We start from the raw sequence: 27,546 nt of genomic DNA on the forward strand, positions 1-27,546 counted from the left end.
ATTAAGTTGTTGAGCCGTTCTCCGAAAGCTTCAAATCTATTTTCAAATCACTGCAGAAGCTGAGAAGACAAAATCATGGTGTGCGTTTTTTTTTTTTCTGAATTTAGAAGTTAGGACGCCGTCGCTCCAAATTTTTCAGAGATTCTAGTACACAATTTGTGATAAATTGTATTGTTTTTGGAGTATTGTGTTAACCGTTTTTCTTCAAATGTATAATTGTTTAATAGCTGCGAAGCGATAGCGGCTATTATTGGGGACATCGTGTTTTTTACAATTCAAAGAATTTGAATTGTATTGGGGCGCTGTCTTTTTTTAAGATCTGTTCACACATTTTCATGATTTTTGAAGTCAAATTGGAGTAGTGATTTTGGTCACGCCGAAACAGGAAGTGGAGCGAAAAAGCGAGTGGTTTTGCGGCGTGAAATTTTTTCGCTCTAAATTTAAAGTAGAGTGAGAAAACGGTGTTTGAACAAAAATTCGCTTTCTCGCTAGTGGTTTTTTGTTCACATGCGGCAATTTCACTTTGATTTTTACGGTTTTTTCGATTTTTTGGATCGGATTTTTTTCTAAATGGTTTTCCCAATCCATTAATAGTCCGTTCTTGGTCTAGTTTTCTGTTTAGTCAATGAAAATTCTTTGATTTGTACGTCAGGACTTGTCCTGCTATGTTTTTTTAATTCGTCGTCTCCAGCGATGATTCTTTCGACCATTGACTTTTTCAATTTCAGCGATTTCTACTGCGTTGCAGTTAGAATTTGTGCTTGACGTCATTTGTTCTGCTTTTAAGTCAATTGCGTGACTTACCCCACTAAAAATGACTTCTGAACTCACTTAATGAACTTTAAATTTTATGAACATATACTAGTTAGAGTTCAATAGTGTGCATCTAAGTAGTGCCAAACGTATAGGCCCTATATGCCCTAATTCTTGAGTATTAGAGTCTTGAGTTTTTGATTCCGAATTTTAATTTTTGAAAAGCTCTGTTTATGTGTCTCATAAAAATAACAGCCCGAATATAACCCCAAAAGTCTAGTGGTCTATTAAAGGACTGGTGGTCAATCTGTCTATCTTATTTCTTTAGTTGTTTCAACTCCATGGAAGGTCACAGGCGTCTATCGCGGCTATGTTTTTAAATTTGACCCCTGTAGATCAAATTTTTTCTTTTGTCTCCGTTTAACTTTTATATGTCTACCTTTTATCTTTTGAAGAGCTTCTGTCGGAAAGTTCAGGACAAAATTTGCTAGCTCAAGCCAAGTTTTTGTTTTTTGTTGTTTTTTGTTTTTGTGAAAAAAATGTCTGGAAACCACGTGATGAATAAGGTTTTGAGAAAAATAGCATTGTCAAATTATTATTAGACGTCGTCAGCTTCCCGAGCGGCGATTAATTAGGTGGCTCTGCTTTTTATTTAATTGGTTTTCCTTACAATAATTGGCCAATGGGTTTTACACGAGTCACGCTTTTCTGTCTTAGATCTCTTACTGTTTCAATTGAATTTAGTTTTGAATCTATCCAAAATTATTCGAGGCAGTGCAGCGAATGCACCGTTAATGTTGAAAGAGCGAAATCAAAAAATCGAAGTATACCGATAGAACCCGGTCATTTAGTAATAATAGTGCATTTGATTTCAGAAGACCGTCATATCCAGATATTCTTATTTGGTCTTTTGCTTTTTAACCAAAAAATCCAATTAACATGATACAGTAAAATCTTGTTGAAACAAAGGTCATTGTAACGTTGCCCTAATTTGAGTCAAACTATTTCGAAAGGTAATTTTTGAAACCTACGCTAGACTTGTTATAATATTTCGTTGTGCTAAAAATTTCGGGCAGTTTTCTTTTTTCTACTCTATCAGAGCGAAAATGCTCTCTCGCGTTTGCATCTATGTTACTCACGAAATAAAGCTTTTTGTTCAGCCAATGAAACAGCAAACTTGACTGGCCAATGAAATGGCAAACTTGACTGGCAAATGTTGTCAGAAATCGTTAATTTGTAGAGGTTTTTGCACTAATTTAATCTCTATGATGATAATTAACTAGGTTGTTAGAACAATGAAATTCTCTATTCTTTAAAGCATCATGACTTTTGCCGGTTTGAATTTGATTCCTCTTCAGTTAAAAAATTCCTGACCTAATTTTACAAACGATTTGACGCAAAATGCCGTGAGTGCACTTGTTGAATAAGTGTTATCAATTTATAGAACGTTGAATGATTTGCTACAACTCGAGTTAAAATAATAAATTTGACTGTTGGGTGATGTCTGATTTGGGGAGTAGCAAAACTCTCTCAAATAGTGGCTCGAAGTCATCAGTGGCTGATATTCAGCCCACACCTGACTGGTATCTGAAACTGTCAAAGCCCATAGCGCTGTTTGAAGGGGATGGTGATGGCAAACAGCGCAATGCTTCACACATGGTCTTCTTCGATCACGTGATAAACCAGGTTGGTCACAAACGAAATCTCAGCAATTTTTAAATCTTTCGATTCCACTTGCATCGCAAGCGAGGATTTTCAAAAAAGCTGTTTGAGGGACAATTTTACTTTTAAATTGAATTTGCGAAGAGGATTTCAGAACTGCAAAACAATACATGTGCTACTAGAGCAACTTTTGTTTGCGAGGAACTTTTAAGCGTCACCTTTTGCCCCAGACTTCGGTACATTAGCCGCACGTGATTAGGATTAATGTCCGAACTTTAATCACTGAAATGTATGTAAACTTCCAGGTTTACCCCTTTTACGAAAGTTAATTTAGTAAGGTGATGGTCAGAATTTAGTGGTCTCTGGGTATTTTGCGTTTTCGACTCTGAAAGATATTCTACCGGAATAGTTTTAAATTAATAGCAGTTTTTGAGGTAGTTTAATTCGGAAAATATGACAAAGTTAACATATGAGTGCAGATCAGCTAGGAAGTTTCTGTCCCTGATTAAAAAACCATTCAATACAAAAATTTTTTGAACACGCGTTTGTAATTGTGAGTTCTCATCGCTGGTGTGCAAACTCATTTTACATAGTAAGATTGCCTAGTTGATTATGTCCAACGTTTTCTTATGATCAGATTTTAATTCTCTGAGCAATTCATTTAAGCAAATTTAAGATAAGCACAATATGGTCTAGTTTCAAGAGAAAGGAACGTACATTGTGAATGAACATGCAATTTTTAAGTTGACAGACGACAATTTTCTATCTGACAGACAATTAATTTGTGAAACTTGGAAAGAAATAATGGCGCATATAAACAATCGTTTTTTGCTCATCTATTTTTTTGTTTTTAGCTTGTTTAATTGCTCTCGAACGAAATTTGAAGGAATTATTGTAAATGTGTTTGCTTGTTTTTATGCAAAACTGTTCCGTGACTGTTTTTTTCTAGAACTTTCTTTCGATTTCACTCACGAGTGACTTCTTCACGCTTGACTTGATTTTGAATCCCTCGCTAGTCAGAAGTTCTTCAACTTTAAAGTTTTTCTAACCTCGCCAGTCGTGCGAGAGCAATTCGTCCGTTTTTTTTTGTAGAAATAGTTTTTTTCGAGCCTGCGTCAATATAAACCCTCTGGAATTGAGATTACATTGATAATGCGCTTCGCGTTTAAATTTGCATTATATGTCAAAATTTTACTTAATTGTTGGATTATGTTTTTACTGTTTTATTTCGACAGGATCTTGTCTGATCTTGTCGACAGGAATGCTAAATTATGTTCCGCACTTGATTTTCTACTTCACTGTTGTTATTTAGTTTTCAAATTTCAAAAGTTCTGAAGATGCCTTTTTGTTGCTGTTTTTTTTTCACATTGATATTTTTTACAATAATGACCAAAATTTGGTCTGATAACAATTTACAGGTTTATCCTTTTTCTTGTTTTAAGATTTTTTTTTTGTTTAACTGTTGGTTTCATTTAACATAATGCAGCTCTGAGATTTTGTAGGAAATACTATCATGATGTTTTCACTGATGTTTAAAACGAAACTGAAATGACTCTTTTCGAAATTTCTTGAGGATTGGTTTTGTGTAATATGCGATTTTTTGCCTTACATTTTTAATCGGTTTCCTTTGTTTTTTCGTCATAAATTAAAATTTTGCAATTGTTTGAACGCATTTTAACTAACATATCTCCAAAAAGAGAGGACATTTTATAGTTTAAATGCTGTTCCGTCGAAAAGTTAGACCTAAATTTCAGTTCCCATTTTTTTATAAAATGATTCATTTCAAGCTTTAAAATTGTAATCTGCCTTATGCAATGTGTTTTTGGGTCACAGAGTCAGTTCACGGGTTTTGAAGTGGGTTATGTTGCAACTATTAGCCCGGTCTGTTTTTTTCAGCTGATCAATTTTTGTTCATTTTAAAAATTTTTGCTTTCTTCGGCGTTGCTAAATATGTCTCTAATATTACAAAAGTTTTCTGTGTGATGGTATCACAGTAAATTTCCGCTGTAAAAATGTGGTATCAAGAATTAAATCTATGTGTGCTTTTTTTGGTCCTGAATGACATCGTATTTGTTTTTTGGTTGTTTACTTCAATGATGCCAATGCTGAATTTTTTCCTCGTTAAATCAAGCTATAAATTTCTATTTATTTTAAATAGTTCTTCAATGCAATGGTAGACAATAGTTGTTATCGAAAAAATAAATGTTTTGCTCTGCAAATACGGGGTGTTTTTGGAAGGTATGACGATTCGAGTTGCTTCCGGATATAATTCTACATTTTCGTCATAGTCAAGATTTTTGTTGCAACTATATGACGTGACGGTCATTTGAAATCTGCTTTTTGTTCATCCAACCACGTGGTTTTGACAGAATTGCGTGCATGTCATTTGTCACCCTTAGTAGGGCGAGTTTTTTTTACAATCCAAAGGATTTGGATTGTATTCGTGTGCTGGTTTATTTTCCAACATTTGTTCACGCTTTTTTCGGCTTTTCACGTCAGTGAGAAGTCAAATTGGAGTGGTGATTTTAGTCACGCTGAAGTACTAGAGAGCGAAAATTAGAGTATGTTTAAGGCTTGATTTTTTTCAAACTACCAAAATGGAGTGAGAAATTTGTGTTAGAACAAATTTTCTGTTTTCGAGAGGGAGTTTTTTTCACGTGCGTCAATTTTCAGTTTCTTTTCTTTGAGGGCTTTTAATATGATACATACGTGTTCTAATTGTGCCTAGCTAAAATTGCTATAATTCACCAAGGGGAAGCTGAACTTTTTTTGACCTGAACACTTTGTTAAAAACATTTGTTTTCGCCCACTTTCAAAAGTTTTTTCTGTTGGCTTATCACTTAGTATCGTCACTGAAAGGCCTCATTGGTTGATAATGAGGCACAAAAGAAGCTAATTAATGGTCCGAGTTAAGAGCTTATTAGTTGTCATGAATTTGACACAACTTCTCAAAAATTACTAGTTGTTCTAATTTTTATAATTTTTTGTAGTCATTGTTTATTCTCATTAATAGCAGGCCTCATAGATTGCTAATAGGGAATAAATTAGTCGATTAAATAGTTTCTGTTCAAAGCTGATGTCTTTTATGACTTTGACATCAATTGTCTTCGAGAACTAGAATTTTTGCGTTTTGCGAGTTTCTGTTAACTTTATTATCTTATATCTTTGTCCCAATATTGACCGTTTTCATTGGTTTCTGAAAAAAGTTTTTGGTTTTTTTTTCAAAATCCTTTCATTTCATAGCTATTGCTGTCTTTGACTCATAAGCTGCCCGTTTTTAAAAAAAAACTATTAGTGAATTTTTGAGTTTTGCAAGAATTTAATGAAATTATTGCTGTCTTATCACTTAACCTTATTAATGACAGTTTTCATTGGTTGATAATGAGAAACAAGGAAATTTAATTAGTGGCATGAGTTCTCAGAAATCGTTTTTTCATTTTGATCATGTCTTTAAAAATAGATTTGATTTTCTTAGTCTTGCTTGGCTTTTTGTTCTTGTGATAAAATTGCTTAATCTCAATGGTGTCAAACTAATTGCTCTCATTTGACATCTAACACGGCTTTTTTTCAGGTCAAAGCTAAACCAATTCTTTGGATTGTAATTCAGGACTTGTCGTGCTATGTTTGTTAATTTGCGTGATTGTGTTTCGGTCACACGTGACTTAGCTCACTCTCAAAAATGATTCTCCTCTTCATAAAAATGACTTTTCATTACTTTAATTCAATAAGAGGAGGTCACTTAGGTGAGCGTCTCTCTCTAATGGAAGATTATTTGAGATCAGATAATAGAAGCAGCAACAAGTTATACAGATTCTTAATCAAAGTATAGCATCAGCAATTATTAAAATGAAAGGAAGCTTCATTTTTTTGTTGTTTTTTTTTCTATCTTTGAGACTGTGGATCTACAAAGCTATCGCGGACTATTTTCTGGCGATCTTTCAGCTATTTTTTTCTTATGTATGAACAGTGTTACAATCTTGTCAACCTGTTTGCTTTCAGCTGTTTGTGGTGAGGTCACATGGCCTCACTGGGGTGACGGTCTTCTCGGGCACCCCCTCAACTGCTGGTGGAAATGGGCTGCACTACCCACAGAGCCACTTCAAAATATCCTCTCCTTACTTTGGAGAGATACGCTCCATCACACAATCGCCAGATGGTTAGATCAGCTTTCCTGTGTTAACAGCCGCGGCTTTGAAAGTTGAAGGAAAAAATTTATAGTGTACCAAAACTGACGGATACATTGCGAGAATCGATGTTGTAAACTAAAGAGTTACCATTCGGGTTGTGGCATAGGTGCATGAATACCACAAGAGCTATCGGAGAGAAGTAATCGGATCAGGCAATAATACCTGATTGTTTGCTCTTTTTTATGGAGACCATTGGAGTTCTTCTGGTTTAATGAGAAACAGGTTTTTTTTCAAAAAAAAAACTGGCAAAATTTATACTTATCTTTGATCTATGATATCGAAAAGTTTAAAATTGATTTTTACATGTTTTCAAAGGTACACAAGATTGGTTTTTTTTAAAGAGTGCATAAACTTTGCGTTCTCATTTTTTAATTTAAAAAATTTTGAAAACCTTGAAACGTTGGCGGTCATGTTGAATCTTGTTCATGATTCTTGTACGGTTTTTATTGGATCATATTGTGCGGCAATAATCAAGCTCTCCGCCCAGTGTTAGTTTTTCAGGTAATCAATTTTTTTTTCGGGTAATCAAAAAATCAAATATTTTGGATCTCCGAGATAAACACTTTTTAGTGCTTCGGAAAAATACGCGAACTGATGGTTTGTATACTTGTTCTGTAATAAAGAAAGCTTAGCGGTTTTACGTCACTGGAAAGCTGGCTTTTTTATCTTGAAATTTAAGTTACTCTGGGCCTACTGCTAGTATTTGTGATTTGTTTTCATTAGCTAGAAACTTAGCCTGGTTCTTCGAGAGAAATTTTAAGAAACTTATTATTTTGTCAAATGAATTATTTCGAAAAGCCGCTAAAATTTATCCCGGGAGAATTGCGATCCTGCTATTTGTATTGTGCTTTATGGATATTGAGATTTTGTTTTAACTTGAGACGACGATTGATCTTTAGTTGTTTTTAGGTACACTTATAATATATCTGAGAAATTATCAGATCTCATTGAACTGTATTTAGTTGAATATATTTGTATCTTGCTCAACAAATTTTAACTTTTATTGTTTGAAATGCTTTTAGTAGCCGCTTTCAGCCTCTCAACGGCTCTTACGTTTGACTCGTACTTACCTCACTCGCTGTTTCAACTGAAAGGATTTTAAATTCTTTCACTCATTGAATTACGCAATGTATTGAATACGGTCCATGTCAAAAGAGTAAAATCAAAATAAACAGGATAAACCTATAAAACACGGGCATCAAGTCCTTGTTCATTAGGCCAACAAATTTTAAACAAATAAAGTGGTTGCTGGCTAGCATTAGTATTAAGCTTAATAGCTTTCATTTTAGAAACTGAATTAAGTATAATTTTAGAATCTAACTGAATTCGCAAATCAAATCAGAACGTTTTCGACACTTTAGTCAATTGAGAATTTTAGTCAATTTTGTCTGTCGTTTTTTTTCTTTTTCTATTTCCGTCCCGACGTGCTTAGAGCGTGTCAATGGCGCCTATTTTCCGGTAACTTGCCAGCAATGTTCTTATGTTGAAATTTCTGTTCTTACATTTGTTTTATATTTTGTTCGCAATAATGTAAGAATTGCTGGTGATCAAATACATTTGTGGTTAGAATCCCCCCTTTTTGCGCATAGTATAATGAGTTATTGATTTAAGCCTTGCAATAATTAACTTTACTGCAAAAAATAGAGAAAGAAACCAATTTGCCTAAGTAGTTGTCTATGAGAACCGAACAAAGATGAGACAATATTATCGAACAGGAGAAAAAGGCAATTTTTTCCTTCGCTGTTGATTTTTTAATCAAAATTCTGAAATGGAGAAAATTTATATTGAAGGTTCTAGCGGTTAAAAACCGAAATAATTTTTTTCAAAAGAATTTTTCTCGAATATCAAAATAAATTAATTTTGAGTAGCAACCACTAAAGTATCAGCTGAGTAAAGATATTTTGTTGCGACATATTTATAATCAAGAAAAATGAAGTTAAAAAAATCCGTATTTTGTTTTTCTTTGTTAAATAATAAAGTTCGTAGCATCCCTAGGCAGCATTTGTTTAATTGATCTTCTGCATAATTTCTCATTTAAAAGAACTAGAGTAAATTAATTTCGCATTTTCCATTTTGACAATATATTTATTTTGGTCATTTGTGAGCTGGTGAATTACTCCTTGCTGACGTAATTTACTCATTGTTGATGGAGCTTTCCTGAACCAATTTAATGATGTCAGTGTTGAAATAAATAACCGATGTAATTGTTGTCCAAAAACAATTGTTAAAATTTTCGGGCCTGAGAGCATCGTGGAGAAAAAACTAGGGGAGTGTCTTAAGAGATTGAGTCAGAATGCGTTGAGCCAGCTGTAATGACGCAAAAGACAAATCAAAGAAGTTAATGTTCTGAGAGCTAGTATAGCGGGAAAAAGTGTCCTAAGTGTTGCACTATTTTAAATTTTAAAAGTGTTGCACTATTTTAAATTTTGCGTGATAGTTTATAAAAGATTCAAGTTTACAAAAGATTCAATTCGCTGAGGATCGAGACGGAATCAGTAAAAAACGGAATCAGTAATTATGTTACCGCACAATTAATTTATGCTGAGCACGAGTGTGTTGTTGAAAAAAACGGTTTTTTATTTTGTTCAACAACAGAATTTGATGCGTATTTGATACCTGAAAATGTCTAAACAGTGAAAAATTTTGAAAGTTTTAAATTTCATTTCCTCGAAAAATGAAAATGTATTTGGTGTTCAGTTCAATTTTTCGAGGGCTTTTCATTGATATCATTCCAATATGTTTCTGCAAATGATACAGATTGGCTAACGTTAACTTAAACGCATTAACGGAAAAAACATGGTAGGATGAAGTGGTATCCCCCAAATGAACTCAGGATTTGAAAAAATAAGTCTTTACCCATTTATCTGAGCTTTTTGCATTGATTGATTGGTTTTATTCGTTTTTTTAAAGTCAAATTAATAAGCCAACATTTTTGGAAGAAACGGATGTTTATAAGGATGTAATTTCCTCATAACTTATTCTGTATGAGAACTTGTAATAGTGTTTACATTTTTCAATTTATTCTTGCTTCTCCAATTTTTTAAAATCGCCAAAGATGCTCCAATTGATTTCAACCTCAATAAGAGGTCTATTTTAGTGGATGAAATTGAAATGAACTATTCCTTCACCCCGACAGTTGAAAACTTAAATTGGTCCGAAAAATGATTCAACATTCGGTTTAGAGCAATTTAAAATACTTGATTTTTGCTCCGCAAAACAGTTCAAACCAAAGTTTTGTTTTAAACAACCGACGCTCTTCACTTTTGAAAAAGCAGAGTAACCGTTAGATGACTAAGATAGGAAAGCGAAAGATCAAGTAAGCCTCTAGTAAATTTTGCATCGAAAGTCACGCATGTTTGGTTGTATTTGCTGTCGTTTTGTTGTATCCTGAGAGGATCTGCTTAATTTTGATCTATATACACAAACTCAATATCATGGATTGACCACAAGTTAATGCTCGTTCTCTATAATTAGTTCAAAAGTTGTTATTTTTATAGCGGTTAACTAAGCCGAGCTATATTTTGAAACTGTGAGCTGACCGGAGCTATATTGCGGTGTTCGAAGTTTTTACAATCCAAGAATTGGATTGTGTTGGTGCTGTTTTTTGTAAGATGTTTTTATCCTCAGTGGGCATTAAGTTTCATTAAAGGCCAATATCTGGCTTTAGTAGTCCTACAAGCGCTTATCGTGGTGCAGCTGGTAGGAGGGTCATAATATAAGGTTAAAAGGTTGTTTTCGGAGTTTTCGAGCCCAAAATGGTGCAATTTTTCAGATTTTTGGCCAGTTTTTGCATGATCAGTCTTAAATATTCGTTTTTCGAGGTCTTACTTAAATCGTCGTCGAGTTTTTTGTTTGATTAGTCTTAAATTTACGTTTCTGAAAATTGATAAGGGTATCTTGCATGACATAATTATTTTTTATGACCATTTTTAAGCTATATGTTTTGAAACTGATCAAATTTGGCCTTCAGGGTGAAAGCTTCAAGAGTTTTATTAATGATTGTTTTTAATTGCTCTTGAACGAAGTTCATAGCAATTATTGTAAAGGTGTTGGTCTTCTTTATGCATTTTTTTCGCTTACCATTTTGCGCTTTTCTTCTAGAACATTCTTTGACTTCTCAAGTGACTTTTTCACGATTTCGTTCTTCATTTTTGAGTGATCTCTATTGCTCTCACTCCGAAGTAAAGCTTGTTGCTGATATAAAGTCGGTTACAGCATAGCAAAAAACAGGGTCTCATGCACGAGTGGTCAGTGCATCTGGTCATGGATAGGGAGGTCAGTGGTTCGAATCCCGGAGGGGTCAAATATTTTTCTACCCGCCTGTGGTTCGAGAGCAATTCTTCCAGCATTATTCGGTTTATGTTTGTTTAGTTGGTTTGATTAATTTAGTTTCAACTTTTGAGACTGTTTGTGTTTTTGGCTGGCATTGTTCAACTGATCTGTTTGTCAGATACAGTAGTTTTAAATTTTTCATCCATTTCTTTGGATTGTCTATCAGGCCTTGTCCCTCTATATTGCGGTGCTCATGGTTTTTTACTATTCAAAGAATTTGAATTGTATTGCGGCGCTGTCTTTTTTAAAGATCTGTTCACTACAGATGCTTTTTGAAGTCAGATTAGAGTAGTGATTTTGGTCACGCCGAAACCGGAAGTGGAGAAAAAGCGAGTGGTTTTGCGGCGTGAATTTTTTTCGCTCTTATTTTAAAGTAGAGTGAGAAAACGGTGTTTGAACAAAAATTCGCTTTCTCTCTAGTGGTTGTTTGTTCACATGCGGCAATTTCACTTTGATTTTTACTGTTTTTTCGATTTTTTTTTTGGATCGGATGTTTTTCTAAATAGTTTCCCAATCCATTCATAGTTCATTCTAGGCCTAGTTTTTTTTTGTTTTAACCAAATTTCCATTTCTCGCTAGTGGTTTTTTGTTCGCATACGGTATTTTGACATTGATTTTATTTTTTAAAAAAAAATTTTTGAGCGATTTTTAGAAGTTCACTCATAGACCATTCTAGGTCTAATTTTTTGTCTAGTCAATTAAAATTCTTTGAATTTCACGTCAGGACTTGTCCTGCTATGTTTCTTGTTTTGACGTCTGGTGTAAAAAAGAGGCTATTATTCAATATGATGAGATTGAGTATGCAATTGAAATATAATGTGTTATGATACAGGTAAATGCCTTACCATTGTGCGGACTGCCCACTCAAATCAAGTGGAATTTTTACTTGAGAAGGGAGATCATTTCGAGTATGCCTTCTACCAGACGTGTAAAGCCAAGAACTCTAAAATGTGGAGTTTCTACTGGGTTGGAAACACTCAGCTCCTTATCATAACCAACATATCCATTGAATTCTACAATGTCAACATTTCTAAAAAGGTAATGTATAGTTTTACAGTTTAATGTTTAACTTTTTAATGCTCTCTGTTTGCGGAAAAAAATATTAAATGTCCAGCTGTAAGTGAACCGTTGTTTTGCCTCCATCTGTCTGATTTCGAATGGTCTAAGCTTCAATATATCCACTTGAGGTTAAATAAGCCCGCTTTTTTCTAGATAAAAGCTCGAACTTCTTGCAATGAGCGCTATTTTAGAGGGGGCGTTCTAAATTTCCAGGCCATAGTTTATTTTGATCTCGTTTATGTTAGCTTCTATTCGGCATCCCCCGCCCCGCCCACTCACCCCTTCTGCCACCAGTGCCGTTTCCTATTTTAATTCGAGCTTTGTTTTGGGGCACTTAAAATGTATGTAAGAAAATAGTGGGATCTTATAAGCGCACTTAACAGGCGACGGAAACAGAACAGATTCTACTGTTTTATTGCAGAGTTGTAAGCTGGTGAAGTCCATGGCAATGTGTGTCTCCATGGCCATATTTCACGTGTTGCCCACGTCTTCTTCAGTTCCCTGGTCATCCTCGTCTGTGAGAGGATCCAGCTCGAAGCTGTCTCAACTTGGATCCCCATCAACTTCCTCCTCTTCTGAATTCCAGGCGCTGCTAGTGATAGCCACCACTGATCAGAAATATGTGCTGAACCCATTCATATTTAAAGCAGGTACGTAATTCTTTTGTTTTTATAGAACTGTTTCCATCCTTAACTAAAAATACTGATCTCGTGGTACTGCAATAAAAAAATAATGGCAGCAGAATGCATACTGTAGAGCTGGACAAATAATAATAATAAATTGTTCTCGAGTAGGATGTACACTTGTTTGCAACACATATGGTATAAATTATGTACCATAATAACAAATCTACTCGACAGGTCATCAATAGGTCCAAGAGGTCCTAGTTTAGCGATGACCAGTACCATTTCTATGAACAATGGTGTGAATGCGTTGCGTATTATGGTAAGAGAACATAGGGGGAAACCTCAAAACCTTATTCTGAATTTTATGAGATCTATCGAGTTTTTGTTAATAAAAAAAGCAAAAAGTTCAAATTTGTCTACGAAAAAATTGTCCCTGAAACTAGATAAGAATTGCCTAAGTTCTCTTGCACTCATATGTTGCACTTCTAAAACAAAATTAAATAAATTTTAAAATGAAGCTAAGCATTTTTCGTATTCTTACTCCTAGTCTTTTAGCGCTTAGGTCGCTGATTTTGTTTGCAGTTTTAAGTTGCTTTGATTGGACTCTTTCTGCTTGAAGTGTATCAATTTCTTTTCTAGTGATTACATTTTTGAGACAATTAATTTGGCATTCTGCTCTCAACATTTCAGCTAATTTTTTCAGCAGTTCAAAAAGGTGCATGACTCTAATCGAGTAAATTTGATTTGATTCTCGTTCCAGGCAAGTGGAGGTTGATTTAGGTTTTTTAAAAATAATTTTTGTGATTTGTTTTATTTTTTACTCAAGTGGCAGAATTAGGGTTTTGCTTCTTGTTCCATAGACTAGTACGCCATAGCTCACAACAGGCTGGACTTACACTTTGTATGTTAATAACAGTTGTTTAACAGTTAAAATCGATCTGAGCCGGTTAAAAAGTCCTGAGAATTTGTTCAGTTTTGAGCAAAGTTATTTAATATGAATCTAATAGAAATTCAGATTGTCATCCAATTTTATACCTAAGTATTTCAGTGATGATTTCGGTGTTAGGTTCATTTCTTTTTTCTTTATTTGTTGCAGTGAACTTCCCCTTCTGTCTTTCATGTTCATAAAACAATTTTTTTCGTAGTTTATAGTCAGTTTTTTTATGAGGTAATCACGAACCAGGTCAAAAGATTGGCGGAAAACTTCAGTTGTTGGTTCGCCTTTTGTTTAACAACAGTATCGTCAGCGTAAAATGTCAAGCAGTTCTGACTACACTAATCATGTGTCGTTTATATACACAAGAAGAAGAAGTGGTCCAAGTACTGATCCTTGTGGTACCCCATAATCAACTTCTGCGAAATTGGCGTATACATCTCCTGAATTTACACATTGCTGCTTTTTGCTTAGATAAGATTTCAAAAAATTTTGCGTTTGACCCCTCAATCCCAAGTTGTTTAGTTTGTCCAAAAGAATACTATGTTTAACTGTATCGAACGCTTTTTTGATATGGATTAACACAGCTTTAGTTTCTGCAATACCATCCTCCCAATCCTGCCTGACGCTCTCAATAAAAGATACCAAGGCTTCAACAGTGCACTTTTTTGGCCTAAACCCAAATTGATTTTTGTTTAGTAGCTTGAATTTTTCCAGTTCTTTTCTGAACCAATTTCTCGATCAAATTTCCTATTGTTGACAGCAAACTGATTGGTCTGAAATTTTCATCAACTTTAGGATCTCCCTTTTTATACAGCGGGATAATTACGGCTTTCTTTAAGCAGTTCGGGAAAGCGCTGCTTTCAAAACATTTGTTGACCAAATAGGTAAGAGTCGGGACAATAGCAAGCTGTTTTTTCTTGAGGATAAAATTGTTGAGTCGATCATAGTCTGAGCTGTATTTTTTTTCAGGTTTTTGATTGCCACGGATAGCTCTTTTTTTCTGATTTTGTGTAGAAGCATGCTATTGACGCTTTTTTTGTGTTTTTTTCTTCTGGACCCAGTTTATAAGCTAATGTTTTTCCAATGTTGGTGGAACAAACATAATTTTTTCGTTATACTTAAAGTTATAATTTCGAGATAGATCAGTAAATGAAAATAACAGCTATGTGACATCTTATGAGAGCAATTTGTTGTACTTCAAATGCATTATATAACTTATCTCTTGGCAGCCAGCTGCTTTGTTCAATTATAGCGTTGTGTAAGTTAGGGTTTGGATTCAGGCTCTTCAAGTGGGAGCGTGACAAAGTTGCCTAAATTTGAAGTTGATATGCCAATGTCGCCCACAAACCCCGGCCAGAAGATGGAGCTGAGCCAGTCTGACATGCATCTCCTAAATCTATACGACGAGACATACATCTCAGTGATAAGGAAGCAGCCCGTGTTGCCCTATGCGAATAAAATGTCGTCAGAATTGGTGCTGTACAGAGTCTCTAGAGAGGCGCCAGCCAAAAAGACTTACGTGTTAAGGTACGGTATTCTGAGTGACCGAGTAAACATTTTTCGCAGTGATTACTAGTATTTTTCTCGCCTTCTTTCTGTGAAGACTGTTCCTTCGTATAGAGTTTTGGAACACACCGAAGTATAATGTTTAATTGCCCTCGTAGACAAGCAATTATTGTAAACGTGTGTCTTTTTTATGCAAAATGTTCGCTTGACCGTTTGGACTTTTCGAGTGACTTTTACGCCCTTGACTTTTTGCGTTTTGCGTGATCTGAAATTCCCTCTCAATCGCAATTTCAAGCAGCTGAACTCAATTGGCGGCAATTTTATACTAAAAGTCAAATGAAAAGTGCGCCGAAACTGGTGCCATTTTTCACTTTTAATCTTAATAGTGGTATATGTTAACCTGTGGTTATTTGAAGCCCACTATTGAACTTCTTAGTCCCATTTAGGCTCCCTCCACCGACTGAAGCAGGCTGCAATTGATTAGAGCTCCCACTAGTCGTTTAAGAGCAATTCTTCCGACGTTTAGTCTGTTATGTTTCATCTTTAAAATTGCATAGTAAGCAATCAATAATCTCGGGATGTTTTTCCCGCAAAAGGCTTATCGAAATAATGATGGCGTTATATTGAATTCCGTTTAATATTGTTTAGGATGCTTTTATACAAGTTTGGATTTAGTTTGTGTGAATTTTAGGTTGGCTGGCTGTGGGAAATATGTGGTGAACGTTGTGGACAACCTGATCGTTGTTCACCACCAGGAGGAGAAAGTGTCGCTCATATTTGATATTAAAATCACAGGTGGTGCTGACTCATCAGACGGATACACACACTACCTCAATCCTCTCCTCACTCCACCCGGAGCTGTGGCTAAACCCGATACTGTATTCCGCCCGCACTCGGGAGAAAGTTACGTGAGTGGTTTCTGTTGACTTGTGATTGTGTGAAAATAAAAAATAAAAAGGTTAGAGTGATTTTGATTTCCAGAGTACCTGTCACGATAAACTGTCAAGTTTTAGATTTTATTCAGATCCATGGAGATAACACAGCAGACAAGCTATCAGGCATCAACGATGGTAGCTATTAAGCATCAACTATTTGTTCCAACCTCACTTAGTTGGGGGAACAACTATAAGCTAAACTGTTTGGTTTTCTGCGGTAGATCAATATATTTATCGTAGAGTTGTATGTGTGTTGTATCATTTGAAAGACCCTCAAGCATAAAATATGTAGTTTTTTTCGATATTTGTCTTTTTGCAATTATCGTGGTTAACAATTTTGGTTATCTTTGGCTGGTTTTTAATTGCTCTCAATTAAGAAGCAATTATTGTGTCTTCAAACGTTTGTCTTTTTTATGCAGATTTTTTGCTTCAACGTTTTTGCGCTTTTCTTCTAGAATAATCTTTGACTTCACTCGTGACTTTATTGCACCTCTTGATTTTGAGTGATTTCAGTCTCAATGCGAAATAAAGTTTGTTATTCAATTAAAACCGATTATTAGAGAAACGATGACAAGTCCCTGATAGCCGAGTGGTTAATCTCTTTCGAGGTGAAGGAAGTGGACTGAGAAGGTCGGGGATCGAACTCTACCTTCGTCTGATGATTTTAAAACCATAAAGAAGAATTTACACCTCGCCCGTCATTCGAGTGCAATTTTTTCGGCATTAGTCGGTTTATGTTTTATATTTTTGTTCGTTTCATTGAAACTTTTTGCTCCATCGTAAATGCGCTCAATGAAATTAATGAGTTCGTTTTTGTACGATAAGAGGCTTGTAAAATCTTTTGCCTGGATATTTTTGCAATATTTTAGCCTTGCAAAATTTTAGGCTTGTAAAATCTTTTGCCTGGATATTTTTGCAATATTTTGCAATAGTTTTCCTTTTTTCATAGAATCCAGCGACAAATTAGTTTTTTTACTTCTTGTAATAGTACTTACGTTCTCTTTGGAGGGATAGTTTAACCTCTGCTATCTGGCAAAAACTATTTGGAACAGCAGTTTTGAGAGTGTTTTGCTAATTCAAGTCGTTTTACCGCAACTTTGTTTTCAGCGCCATTTTTAATCTATTTTAGATTGCTTTGTTAATTTTTGATGAAACAATTACGTTTTTCAGAAGTATGAATTGGTAGGAGGTTATTATTGATCTCATTGCGGCTGTCTACAATCAAAAAGATTTTTATTATCTGTTCATATTCTTCGACTGTTTGATGTCAATGAGATTCAATTTGAGATTTTAATCGCTCTAGAACAGTAAATTGAAGCGATAAATAAGTGGTTTGTAGTAAATTTTGATCTTTTATTTTTGCTCTTTTGTTTTTGTCGACTTGTAACTTAATCGCATTAATGATACAATGACCACTTCATTGAAGAATGGTTGAATTTTTCATCTAAAGTTTTGGATTTGAATACAGTTCATTAATGAAAAGTCGTATATTTAAGTGTTGTCATAATTAATTGCTACGAAGCGATAGTGGCTATTATTGGGGACATCGTGTTTTTTTTTCAATTCGTCGTCTCCATCGATGATTCTTGCGACCATTGAATTTTTGAATTTCAGTGACTTCTTTTGTTTTGCAGTTAATATTTGTGTGCGTGACGTCATTTGTTGTTCTTTTAGGTCAATTGCGTGACTTACCTCACTCAAATAAATGGCTTCTGAACTCACTTGATGAACTTTAAATTTTTTGAACATTTACTAGTTGAAGATCAATAGTATTTATCTAAGTAGTGCCTAACGTATATGCTCTAACTCTTTAGTATTAGAGTCTTTGAGTTTCTGATTAATTGCTCTCAAACAAAGTTTGTAACAATTACATTAGTCATGTCGGTCTTTTTTAATGCGATTTTTTGTTTGAGTGATTTTTCGCCTTACTATTCGACTTTTTGTCCTCAAAAAGGGGATAAACAGGTAGCTCCCAGTGGTCGTTAAGCGCTCATAGAGCGTTTCAGCTCACTAGTCTCCAAGTATGCGATTCACAGAAACTGTTTTGGAAACTTAAACTTATGGTGTGACGGGCGGTATTTACAGGTTGAATACCCACTTGCCCACCAGCTGTCGCACCCACCCTACCAGCCCTCCGGTGCACCCCCAGGTGGCTAGCTATTGACGAAGCTAACCGCTCGCCGGTCATTTGCGAGCAATTCGCCCGACGTTAGTCTGTTGTGTTTTCGGATATTAACTTTGAAAAAGCTCTCTTAGGTCTTTTTCCTTATAGAGCTTATGTGTCATAAAAATGACAGTCCGAATCGAACCCAAAAAGTCTAGTGGTCTATTAAAAGACTGGTGGTCAATCTGTCTATCTTATATCTTAGTTGTTTCAATTGCATGGAAGGCAACAAGTGTCTATAGTCGCGGCTATTTTCCGGCAATCTGCGGGCTATGTTTGTTTTGTCATATTCTGCTTTAATTAATTGCTCTTGAATGAAGTTCATAGCCATTATTGTAAGCGTGTTGGTCTCTTTTTATGCAAATTTTTTGCTTGACCATTTTGCGCTTTTCTTCAAGAACATTCTTTGACTTCTCAAAAGACTTTTTTTCACGCTTTCGTTCTTCATTTTTGAGTGATCTCCATAGCTCTCACTTCGAGTTAAAGCTTATTGCTAATATAAGTTGGTTGCAGCATATAGAAAAGAAGTGTATTATGTCACAGTTGGCAGTGCATTTGTTTAGGGATCGGGAGGTCAATGGTTCGAATTTCGGCATGGTCAATAAATTTTCTACCCGCCCGTCGTTCAAAAGCAATTCTTCCCACATTCGTCGGTTTGTTTGTTAGTTTTTTGTTGTCTGAATAAGACAGATTGAAATCTCAAAAATAACAGTCATCAGAGGACCTATGATTTGGGCTTCCAATTTCATTTGGTGTTTTGACTTTACACTGTTATTTCGCTGAGAGCGCTTTTTTAAAACTTATGTTATGATTTGTTGAATCTTGCCTTCATCTGTTGGTATTCATATGGATTTTTTCTCATTTTTGTGATGTAATTAGTGGAAAATGATTAGCTCTTTTTATAGCTGCGAAGCTGTAAGCTGAGCGTAGCTATATTGCGGTGCTCTTGGTTTTTTTTTTGTTTCGTCGTCTGACGCTCTTTTTTCGTTTTACATTTGTTCACACAGCAAAGCTGAAAAAGTCAAATTTTCTGAATGACTTCTTCCTCTCACTAGCGGCATTTGCGCACGTGACGTCATTTCTCACTCTCTTTAGCAAAAGTTTTTTTGCGTGATTAGATTTTGATCATACGTGACTTACCTCACTCAATAAAATGACTTTTGCACTTTAAAACTTAAGTTTAATTTGAATTTGTTTAAGGTGAAAGGAACTCATATGTGTAATAACGGGCCCTAATAAGAGGCTTCTGCGGACTGAATTTTAACAAACTTTATTAATTTATCGCTGAATGTTTTTTTACCTAGTTTTTTGAGCGGCGTCGATTTTTTTTCGATTTAGATCTGTATCTGTTTCTATCTCTATTATATGGCACGCAGGTCTATTCTTTCGCAGCTATTCCGGCAATCTGCCGGCTATGTTGATATATGGTTACGTGTTCTATTATATTTGAGGCCAACATTTTTGAAATATTTTTGAGGTTTGCTAATTGTCCATTTTGGTTGTTTTTGTTACTTTGTTTCGTCATATCTGGTGTGTAATTTTGTTGCAAATATTTTGAAGTTTATCAACAGGATATGATTTTTTAATTTTCAACAACGCTAGTTTTTGAGGGGGAAATTTTTCTGTTTTTACTGCTTTTTTGGGGCATGTTGGGTCAAATGGTTTGTTGACTGTCAAAAGCGGTTTTTGCCGTAAAAGTGTTGGCTGTCATGTCCTTATTTCCTTAATTTCAATATTTTGTTTTTGATTCAGGGCCTACGAAGCCATTCCTTGCTTCATTTATCGTCTTCCTCTTTTTATGGTACAATGTGATCACGACAAATTAAATTGCCATTTTTTGGTGATTTAGCACTCAGAAGCTTATTTTGCCTGCGTGAGATAAATTGCTACCGTATTCACAGGACATTCTTAGGTAAATTGTGCCTTTCTTTTAGCCTGCTTGATAGACTTTTAGTAAAAACGAATTCTGAACCCACGTTTCATATCTAATTCCACTGTGAATGTAAATTTTTGTGGACATGTTATGTAGTCTAATTATTGACAAGTCTTATCTGGTTACTCGCGAAATAATTGTCGCTGTTAAGGTAATTAATCGTTCTCTAACGAAGTTTGTAGCAATTATATTAGTCCTGTCGGTCTTCTATGTGATTTTTTGCTTGACCAGTTTTTCGTCTGACGCATTCATCCTCAAAATGGGATAAACAGGTAGCGACCAGCGGGAATTAAGTGCTCTTAGAGCCTATCATCTCACTAGTCTTCAAATATGCGATTCTTAGAATCTGTTTTGGAGACTTATACTTATGGTGCGAAGGGCGGTTCATAGAGATTGCCCCCCCCCCCCCTGTTGCCCATCAGCCCCTGGTGCACCCCCCGATGCGCTCACTTACACCCCTTCAATTAAGCTAAAGCTAGCTTCACTAAACCGTGCCCAGCTACTGACGAAGCCAATCGCCAGGTGGTCATTTGAGAGCCATTCTCCCGACGTTAGTCGGTTATGTTTTAGTTTTTATCTAAAGGTTTCTTTGACAATCATAATTCTTGTTAGTCAAAGGTAGTGAATTTTTGAGGTTTTTGTAATTGCTGGCTTTTTTTAAAAAAAATAACAGACCTGAACGGCTCTCGAGAGTAGAAGAGATTTTTGTCGATTTCAATACTTTTGTACCCATTTGTTTAATTGCTCTTGAACGAAGTTCATAACAATTATTGTAAACGTGTCTTTTTTATGCAAAATTTTTGCTTGACAATTTTGACTTTTCGAGTGATTTTTACGCCCTTGACTTTTTGAGTTTCGCGTGATCTAAAATTCTCTCTCAATCACAATTTCAAGCAGCTGAACTCAATTGGCGGCAATTTACTACTAAAAGTCAAATGAAAAGTGCGCCGAAACTGGTGCCATTTTTTTTACTTTAAATCTTAATAAAGGTATATGTTAACCTCTGATGTGGTTATTTGAAGCGCACTATTGAACTTCTTAGTCCCATTTAGGCTCAAAGAGATAAAAAGTTCTTTCATTTAGGTTTTCAAAGAGGTAAAAGTTCTTTCAGTTTTTCTAATTTTGTTTGTTTTCGCGTATGTAGAATCAATTCGTTTTTGTGGGTTGAATTGGATAGCATCGGTATTTAGAATCTCGTTTTTTAGGTGTTTACTTGATAAAATTGGGTTTTCCTGTTTAAAAATTGTGTTGCCTTGATTTCTTTTCTTTAACCAGGTGTTTGTTTTGCCTAGTTCAGTTTTTCCACGCTAGTGAATAAAAACAACCTCACTGGCATACAGCCGTCCTTATTGAAGAATCCTTACTTGGGAATTTTTTTAACTGTTCAATTGCTCTCGAACATAGTTTGGAGGCATATTAAAAACATATTTTTCATGCAAAATTTTTTCTTGACTGATTTTAGCGCTTTTGTTGTAGAACAGTATTTAACTTCTCAAGCTAATATAAACGCGGTTGCGAGCAATTAAGGGTTGGGTTTTTGCACCCATAAAAGTTTATAACTACGCCTCTCTATTAAATTGCCTCCGCCTGTCGTTCGAGAGCAATCCATCCAACGGTAGTCGGTTATATAGCTATCTCTATTTCACTTGCAGACAATTAAGCCAAGAATGTGGATGATTGGGATCAACACATTATGTGTAAATGCACATAAACGATCCTCCTTATCAAGTTCTGCTAAAAGTTGGGTTCAATTTTTTCAAAGTTTTACTCGCGGTTTTCGACATTGTCAGGTTGCTTAGATTTTGCGGATAAAAAATGAATTTGCTCGCACTTAATAAAAACTATATGACAGTGTTAAATTATAAAGTTTTTGTCTTCAGTTTGAAAGGATGCTGCAAATGATTAGCAAAACGTTCACCAATAGTTTGACTTTCTCAATAATTATATACATTATCCATTTAAACATTGATTTTTCAACCACAACACCCTTAGGAAGGCGATTTTGGTCGGGATATATCAAATTTTTGTGCCGATGACTTTTTGCCCTCAATTTCAATTGCTATTAATGGCCTCCAATATCTGCGGAGCAGGCTGTTATAGTTGCACTTTTTTACAATTCAACGAATTTGAACTTTTGTGGACGCTGTCGTTCTAATTGCTCTCGAACGAAGTGTGTACCAATTATATTAGCTCTGCGGTCTTTTTGTACAGTTATCCCTTGACTGATATTTCGTCGGACCCTTTTTGTTTCCTCAAAAACGGGATAAACAGGTAAAGCGCGAATGATATTGAATGGCCGAGCAGCTTTCTTAGAGTCCTACACCCTACTAGTCTTGAAGTTTGCGATTCACCGGAACTGTTTTCAGAAGACAATTTAGTGGAGTGAAGGGTGGTTCTTAATCTTTAAGTTAGATCACCTCAGTCATTCCACCCCCCTCAGTGCCCACCCCCCCCCCCAACCAACACTCCCCCTGACCCTACTCCACCTGTCAATTTAAACCCCTCCAGCTGTCCCAAGCCTACCCTCTCCGCCAATCGCTTGACCCACCCCCAAAATGATAGCATCCCTAAGCCCCAGTTGGTTACAATCAAAGCTAACCACTTGCCTATCGCGTGAGAGCATTTCGCCCGATATTAGTCGAACTAATATTAGTCGACATTAGACATTTTAAAGATCTGTTCACACAATTTTATGATTTCTGAAGTGAAAATAGGGTGATTTTGGTTTCACTGAAGCAGAAAGTGGAGCAAAAAAGGGGTTTTTCTTCATAAAATTTTTACTCTCTAATTTTAAAGATTGAGAAAGTGCTTCAACCAAATTTTGCTTTCTAGCTAGTCGTTTTTGTTCTTATGCGGCAATTTGACATTGATTTTTAAACTTTTTTAGCGGATTTTTTTCCAATCAATTCATAGTCCATTATAAGTTAATTGTTTTATAGTCAGTGGAAATTTTTAGAATTGTGTGTCGTTCTTTTGTCGATCAAAAAGTTCTTTCGCTTTACCTTAGTTCCCAGCCTGTTCAGCATTTGCGTGAAATATTTTTGACTTCTCTAGGCTAGTTTTTTTCTCCCATTCTGCTGAAATTTATTTTAAACAGCAGTCGCTCGCCAAAGCTATCTAGAATCAACAGTTAGTACAGATAAATGAGATCACAAAGAGAAACGGGTTAAGCACATAAAGCTCAACTTGCCCGCTACTTGAAGTTTTTTCAAGTCCTAATAACCATTTCTAATGCATATTCGTATTGATACTGGCCCCTCTATCCTCTCATTAAAGAATATCTCTAAATGCAAAATGAAATCGATAGAATCAGACTTTTTGTGCAACAATCAGTTTTCTGATTTTTCTGTTCTTTCAATTGCAACCGTGCTTATGGGAATCAATGGTGGCTAGTTTTCGAAAATCTGCCGGGTATGTTACACATGCCAGTTTAGATAAAAACAGCTTTTGTAGACGCAAAACTTTTATGTTTACTATGCTACTGTGGAGTCAGAATAGATCTGAGTGTTGATTTGTCTGATGATATAAAGTATATTTTTCTGCAAGAAAAAATCACAAGTGTGAATTGATAGGTATTTTTTAGGACGTAATGCCCTATAAGGACTGGATTGTCTTTCGACCGGACTTGATTATCAATACGCACATTGGTGCCATGTGGCGTTTGACTCTTGACCTGAACAAAATGGTTCCGAAGTTCACCTCAAATGCGGCTCTTTTGAGGTAATGTTTGATGTGTCACGCTATTATCACTCCTAGTACTAATTGGAATACACACCTGCTGGGTTGAAAAAGCCAGATCTCTGCAGTATCAAACTGTACAATGCCTGGCAAGATTTCTTTATACAGTGCCAGATTTCAAACTTCTATGTTTATTTTTAAGCAAGGTTATTTGACTCGTGCTTAAGTCACTTGGAAATTCTTTCTTGCATCTGGAACCCCTGCGCGGTTCTAAATTTTCGTAGAAACTTGATCACAGTTAGGTAACCTATAGATATTGATAGGAAGTGCTCTTGAGATGATGAACGCTGCTGTAAATTGGCATGAGGGCAAAACATTACAACTCATTACAATTTTGTTTGTCAACATCACAATGTTAACCAACATTGCCTTGTGGGAAACCACGTCGAACTATACACGCCTTCGCGGCTCAACTCTTAATTTGGTGAAAGCTAATCGGAGTGATTAAATGTGTTCAGGTTTCTGCAGCTGCGGTGGAACAGTCGACAGTTGCAGCTGGATTTGTTCAAAAAGTTTTTTCTGGAGAAGTCAGTAACACTCAAAGAGACAGCCAGTTTGTTTGACATTCTAAACGAGGCATACAGGTAAAAAAGGAAGATCGGCGTATGCTAATCAAGGTGGTTTTTCCTTCTTGTGATTTATTTAAATATTCGAGGTTTTAACAGATAATGTTTTTGGAGAAATTGCGCTCCAAGAATTGTAAAATGTAACATTCTTGCTGTTTAAACGCATACTGATAAGTGAAAATATACGAAATTCATGATTTCTGCATCAGATATCCCTTCCCCGGCAGTCTATTCCTCCACTACGTTAATAATGAGAGTATTTGAGCTCAAAATTGTTCAATTAGGATAAGAAGAAAACGAAAGGCTCTCCAGGAATGCTGTACATTAGTAAAAAACTAATAAGATTAGCTATTAGCTTTTAATAATTTACAGAGTTGTATTCTATTCATATTCAAAGGCCATTTTCTATAATACTTTTTAAAGTATTAAGAGCTAATAGTTTGAGTTTCTAATTGTTTTTATTTTGTAAAACGTATAAAATGTATACATTTTATGCTCTCAAATGTATAAAACTTAAAAATGTAAAAAAAAACTTAGAAATGTGATTAGAATACAATGATCCGATCATTTTTGTCGCCAACAAATTTATTCGCAGTGACAAATATTGCATTAAGACACTGCAGAACAATAGAAACTAATTCAGATCGAATAAAAATATCAATGTGTTATGGAAATACATAATTTTTTTCCTGTCTCATTTTATCATTCAAAAACGTTTAATTGCTCTCGAACGAAATTTGAAGCAAGTATTGTAAACGCGTTGGTCTTTTCTATGAAAAAATTTTTGTTTGAACAATTTTGCGATTTTGTTCTAGAACAATCTGTGACTTCTCAGATTTCTTTTTCACGCTTCACTTCATCATTTTGAGTTATTTCATTTGCTCACATTCTGAAATGATGTTAGCTGTTGAGCAATTACGCGGATCTTGCTTGGTAGTTTAGATGTCCGACTGCTATCCGAGAGGTCGCGAGGTGCAACCCCTCTCAGGTGCAGGTTTTTACACCCGAAAGAATTCTAAGCTACACCCTTAAATTGAATTGGCCCCCGCCTTTGATTAGAGAGCAGTTCATCCGACTTTAATCGGTTATGTTTTCATACATTTCCATATAATTTCAAAATTTGGAACTGAACAATGATGACCAGATCTTTATTGCGGTTCTCTAGACTTTTCACGGGCTCAGATAGGACTATTTCTTTATACGCTGCTTGCTATATGTATCTTGCATTGCTTTTACTTGAATGCAGAATGTGGTTTTTACTCAATTACAATAGTAGAATATCCAATAGTTATTTTAAGCAGCAATGTGTTTGATTATAGCTGCGAAGCTGTTAGACGAGCGGAGCTTAATTGCGGTGCTCTTAGTTTTTTACGACTCGAAGAGGAGTATTGGTTTTCTTAAGTTTTTTTTTACCGGAAGTACTATTCGTTCAAGCGGTGTTTTGATCTAAAAGCGAAAGAGTAAAATTGCCGTGTGAACTAATTTTTTCTGAGCTAGAGTTTTTTGATCGTGCGCTTCGATTAGTGAAGGACTTTTTGACTTTGGAAAATGGTTTTGAGAGCGGAGCATAGAGCGTTTTTCGTCCATTCGGCTGATTTTTTTACTTGTAGTTTCTTTTTTGTTTGCAGAAATAATTTTTGATCGATGCTGCATTAATACACAACGTTCTGAAATCGACACCTTAAAGTTTCGCAGAGGCTAATAGTTCTTTTCAAGTGTAAATGGGCAAATATTTCAACTTTATAGTTAATTTTATATTTTTCCTTACTTTCTTCATTTTTTGATCTGTGATAGGATTTTTTTTTTCTTAAAAATCAGTGTATATGGCAACGTGTGTTTGGCAATTCGTCCATTGAATAACTTTTGAACATGAGGTCTATTTTGTTTTGTAAAATTGTACACATACTAATCCGTTTTTTTGCGATTTTTGTCCAATTTTTCTGTTTTCTGTTTGTTTTTGGTTTTAATTCGAAGAAATATTCTCTTTTTGCTCAGTCATTGGTTTAATTTTGTGTTATTAAAAACTGATTTACTTTTTGACGTTTACTAATTGAATTTCATTGAAAATTTGCTTTTTTCAGTTACAATTTTCATACATTTAATTAATTTTAATGTTTTGACTTTTTTAAAGGTTTTTCTCAAATCTTTGTAGTCTTTTTGATTTTTTATTTGGACAGAACAATAACTGCGTGATGTTTTTAAGCCATGATCGCTAAATAAATATGTGTACTTATTTTTTGATCGACGTGGAGTGTGTCTGAAACAGGATGTAAAAGTCAATACTTCATGTGAAAGCTAAGTGTTTAGGTCAGACGGCTGAACAGATCGAAGAAGAGCAAGAAAAGAGATTGGTTTTTTTTAAATATTATTTTTTGAGAGAGAGCGAGAAAAGTAGGTGTGAAAAAATTATCGCTAAGCGAGTGAAGTTTTTGATTACGTGCGGAGTTTTGGTTTAACTTCAATTTGTTTCTTTTAAAATTTTTTCTCACAATTTTCTAAACTAGTTATTATTTGTTTTGAAGCAGTTTTGACCATCTGAAACAAACATTACACTTTAAGATTCTATTTTCAGCTATTTTTAAATTTTTGCCTTATCTTTATTTTTTCTAGCATTTTGTTTGAGCTTTCTTTTCTGATTGCAGTTGCGGATTTGGTTGATTGAAATCAGCTGTTGTAGCAGCTTTGGTGGTCTTTCGGACTAATAATTTAATTCAAATGTTTTTGTTGAAGAAAATTGGCTAAATTCGAGGAAATTTTTGACGAGTTTTGGATGTTTTCCATAGGTGGTGGTCTACTTCAGGTTTATAGGTGACACTTCACGTTTACTTCAGGTTTATAGGTGACACTTCAAGTCTAGACATGGCCTTTTTGAACAAAAATCAAGTTGCTACTTCAGGTTTATAGGTGACACTTCAAGTCTAGACATAGCCTTTTTGAGCAAAAATCAATTATGCAAATTTCATTTTTCAGGTTTTTTGGATCTTGGCAATTTCGCGTAGTTGTTTTGATACTTCTCTCCTGTGTGTTGAATGAGTGACCGATTTAGCAGAAGCTATAAAAAGTTTTTGCGGAATAATTTTAGGCAAGAATCTTGGAATGTAAGCAGGACACTTTTCACTTAAATAAATTAAACAATTTTCTTATTCAG

The 27,546-nt window shown here is 35.1% G+C and overlaps 1 protein-coding gene across 1 annotated transcript in view; it reads left to right on the plus strand.

Annotated features, from left to right (window-relative positions):
- The first annotated feature begins 2,199 nt into the window (after positions 1-2,199).
- Positions 2,200-27,546, plus strand: part of LOC142335940 (regulator of MON1-CCZ1 complex-like) — a 52,184-nt gene continuing 26,837 nt past the window's right edge. The window contains exons 1-8 of the mRNA XM_075384350.1: positions 2,200-2,439; positions 6,415-6,571; positions 11,767-11,972; positions 12,415-12,643; positions 14,837-15,083; positions 15,754-15,970; positions 23,678-23,814; positions 24,291-24,416. Of these exons, the coding sequence (XP_075240465.1) occupies positions 2,254-2,439; positions 6,415-6,571; positions 11,767-11,972; positions 12,415-12,643; positions 14,837-15,083; positions 15,754-15,970; positions 23,678-23,814; positions 24,291-24,416 (1,505 nt within the window). The 5' untranslated portion in view covers positions 2,200-2,253. The remainder of the gene's footprint in view (positions 2,440-6,414; positions 6,572-11,766; positions 11,973-12,414; positions 12,644-14,836; positions 15,084-15,753; positions 15,971-23,677; positions 23,815-24,290; positions 24,417-27,546) is intronic.

Source organism: Convolutriloba macropyga, chromosome 1, assembly GCF_964194025.1.
Source record: "Convolutriloba macropyga chromosome 1, txConMacr16.3, whole genome shotgun sequence".
Lineage (NCBI taxonomy): Eukaryota > Metazoa > Xenacoelomorpha > Acoela > Convolutidae > Convolutriloba > Convolutriloba macropyga.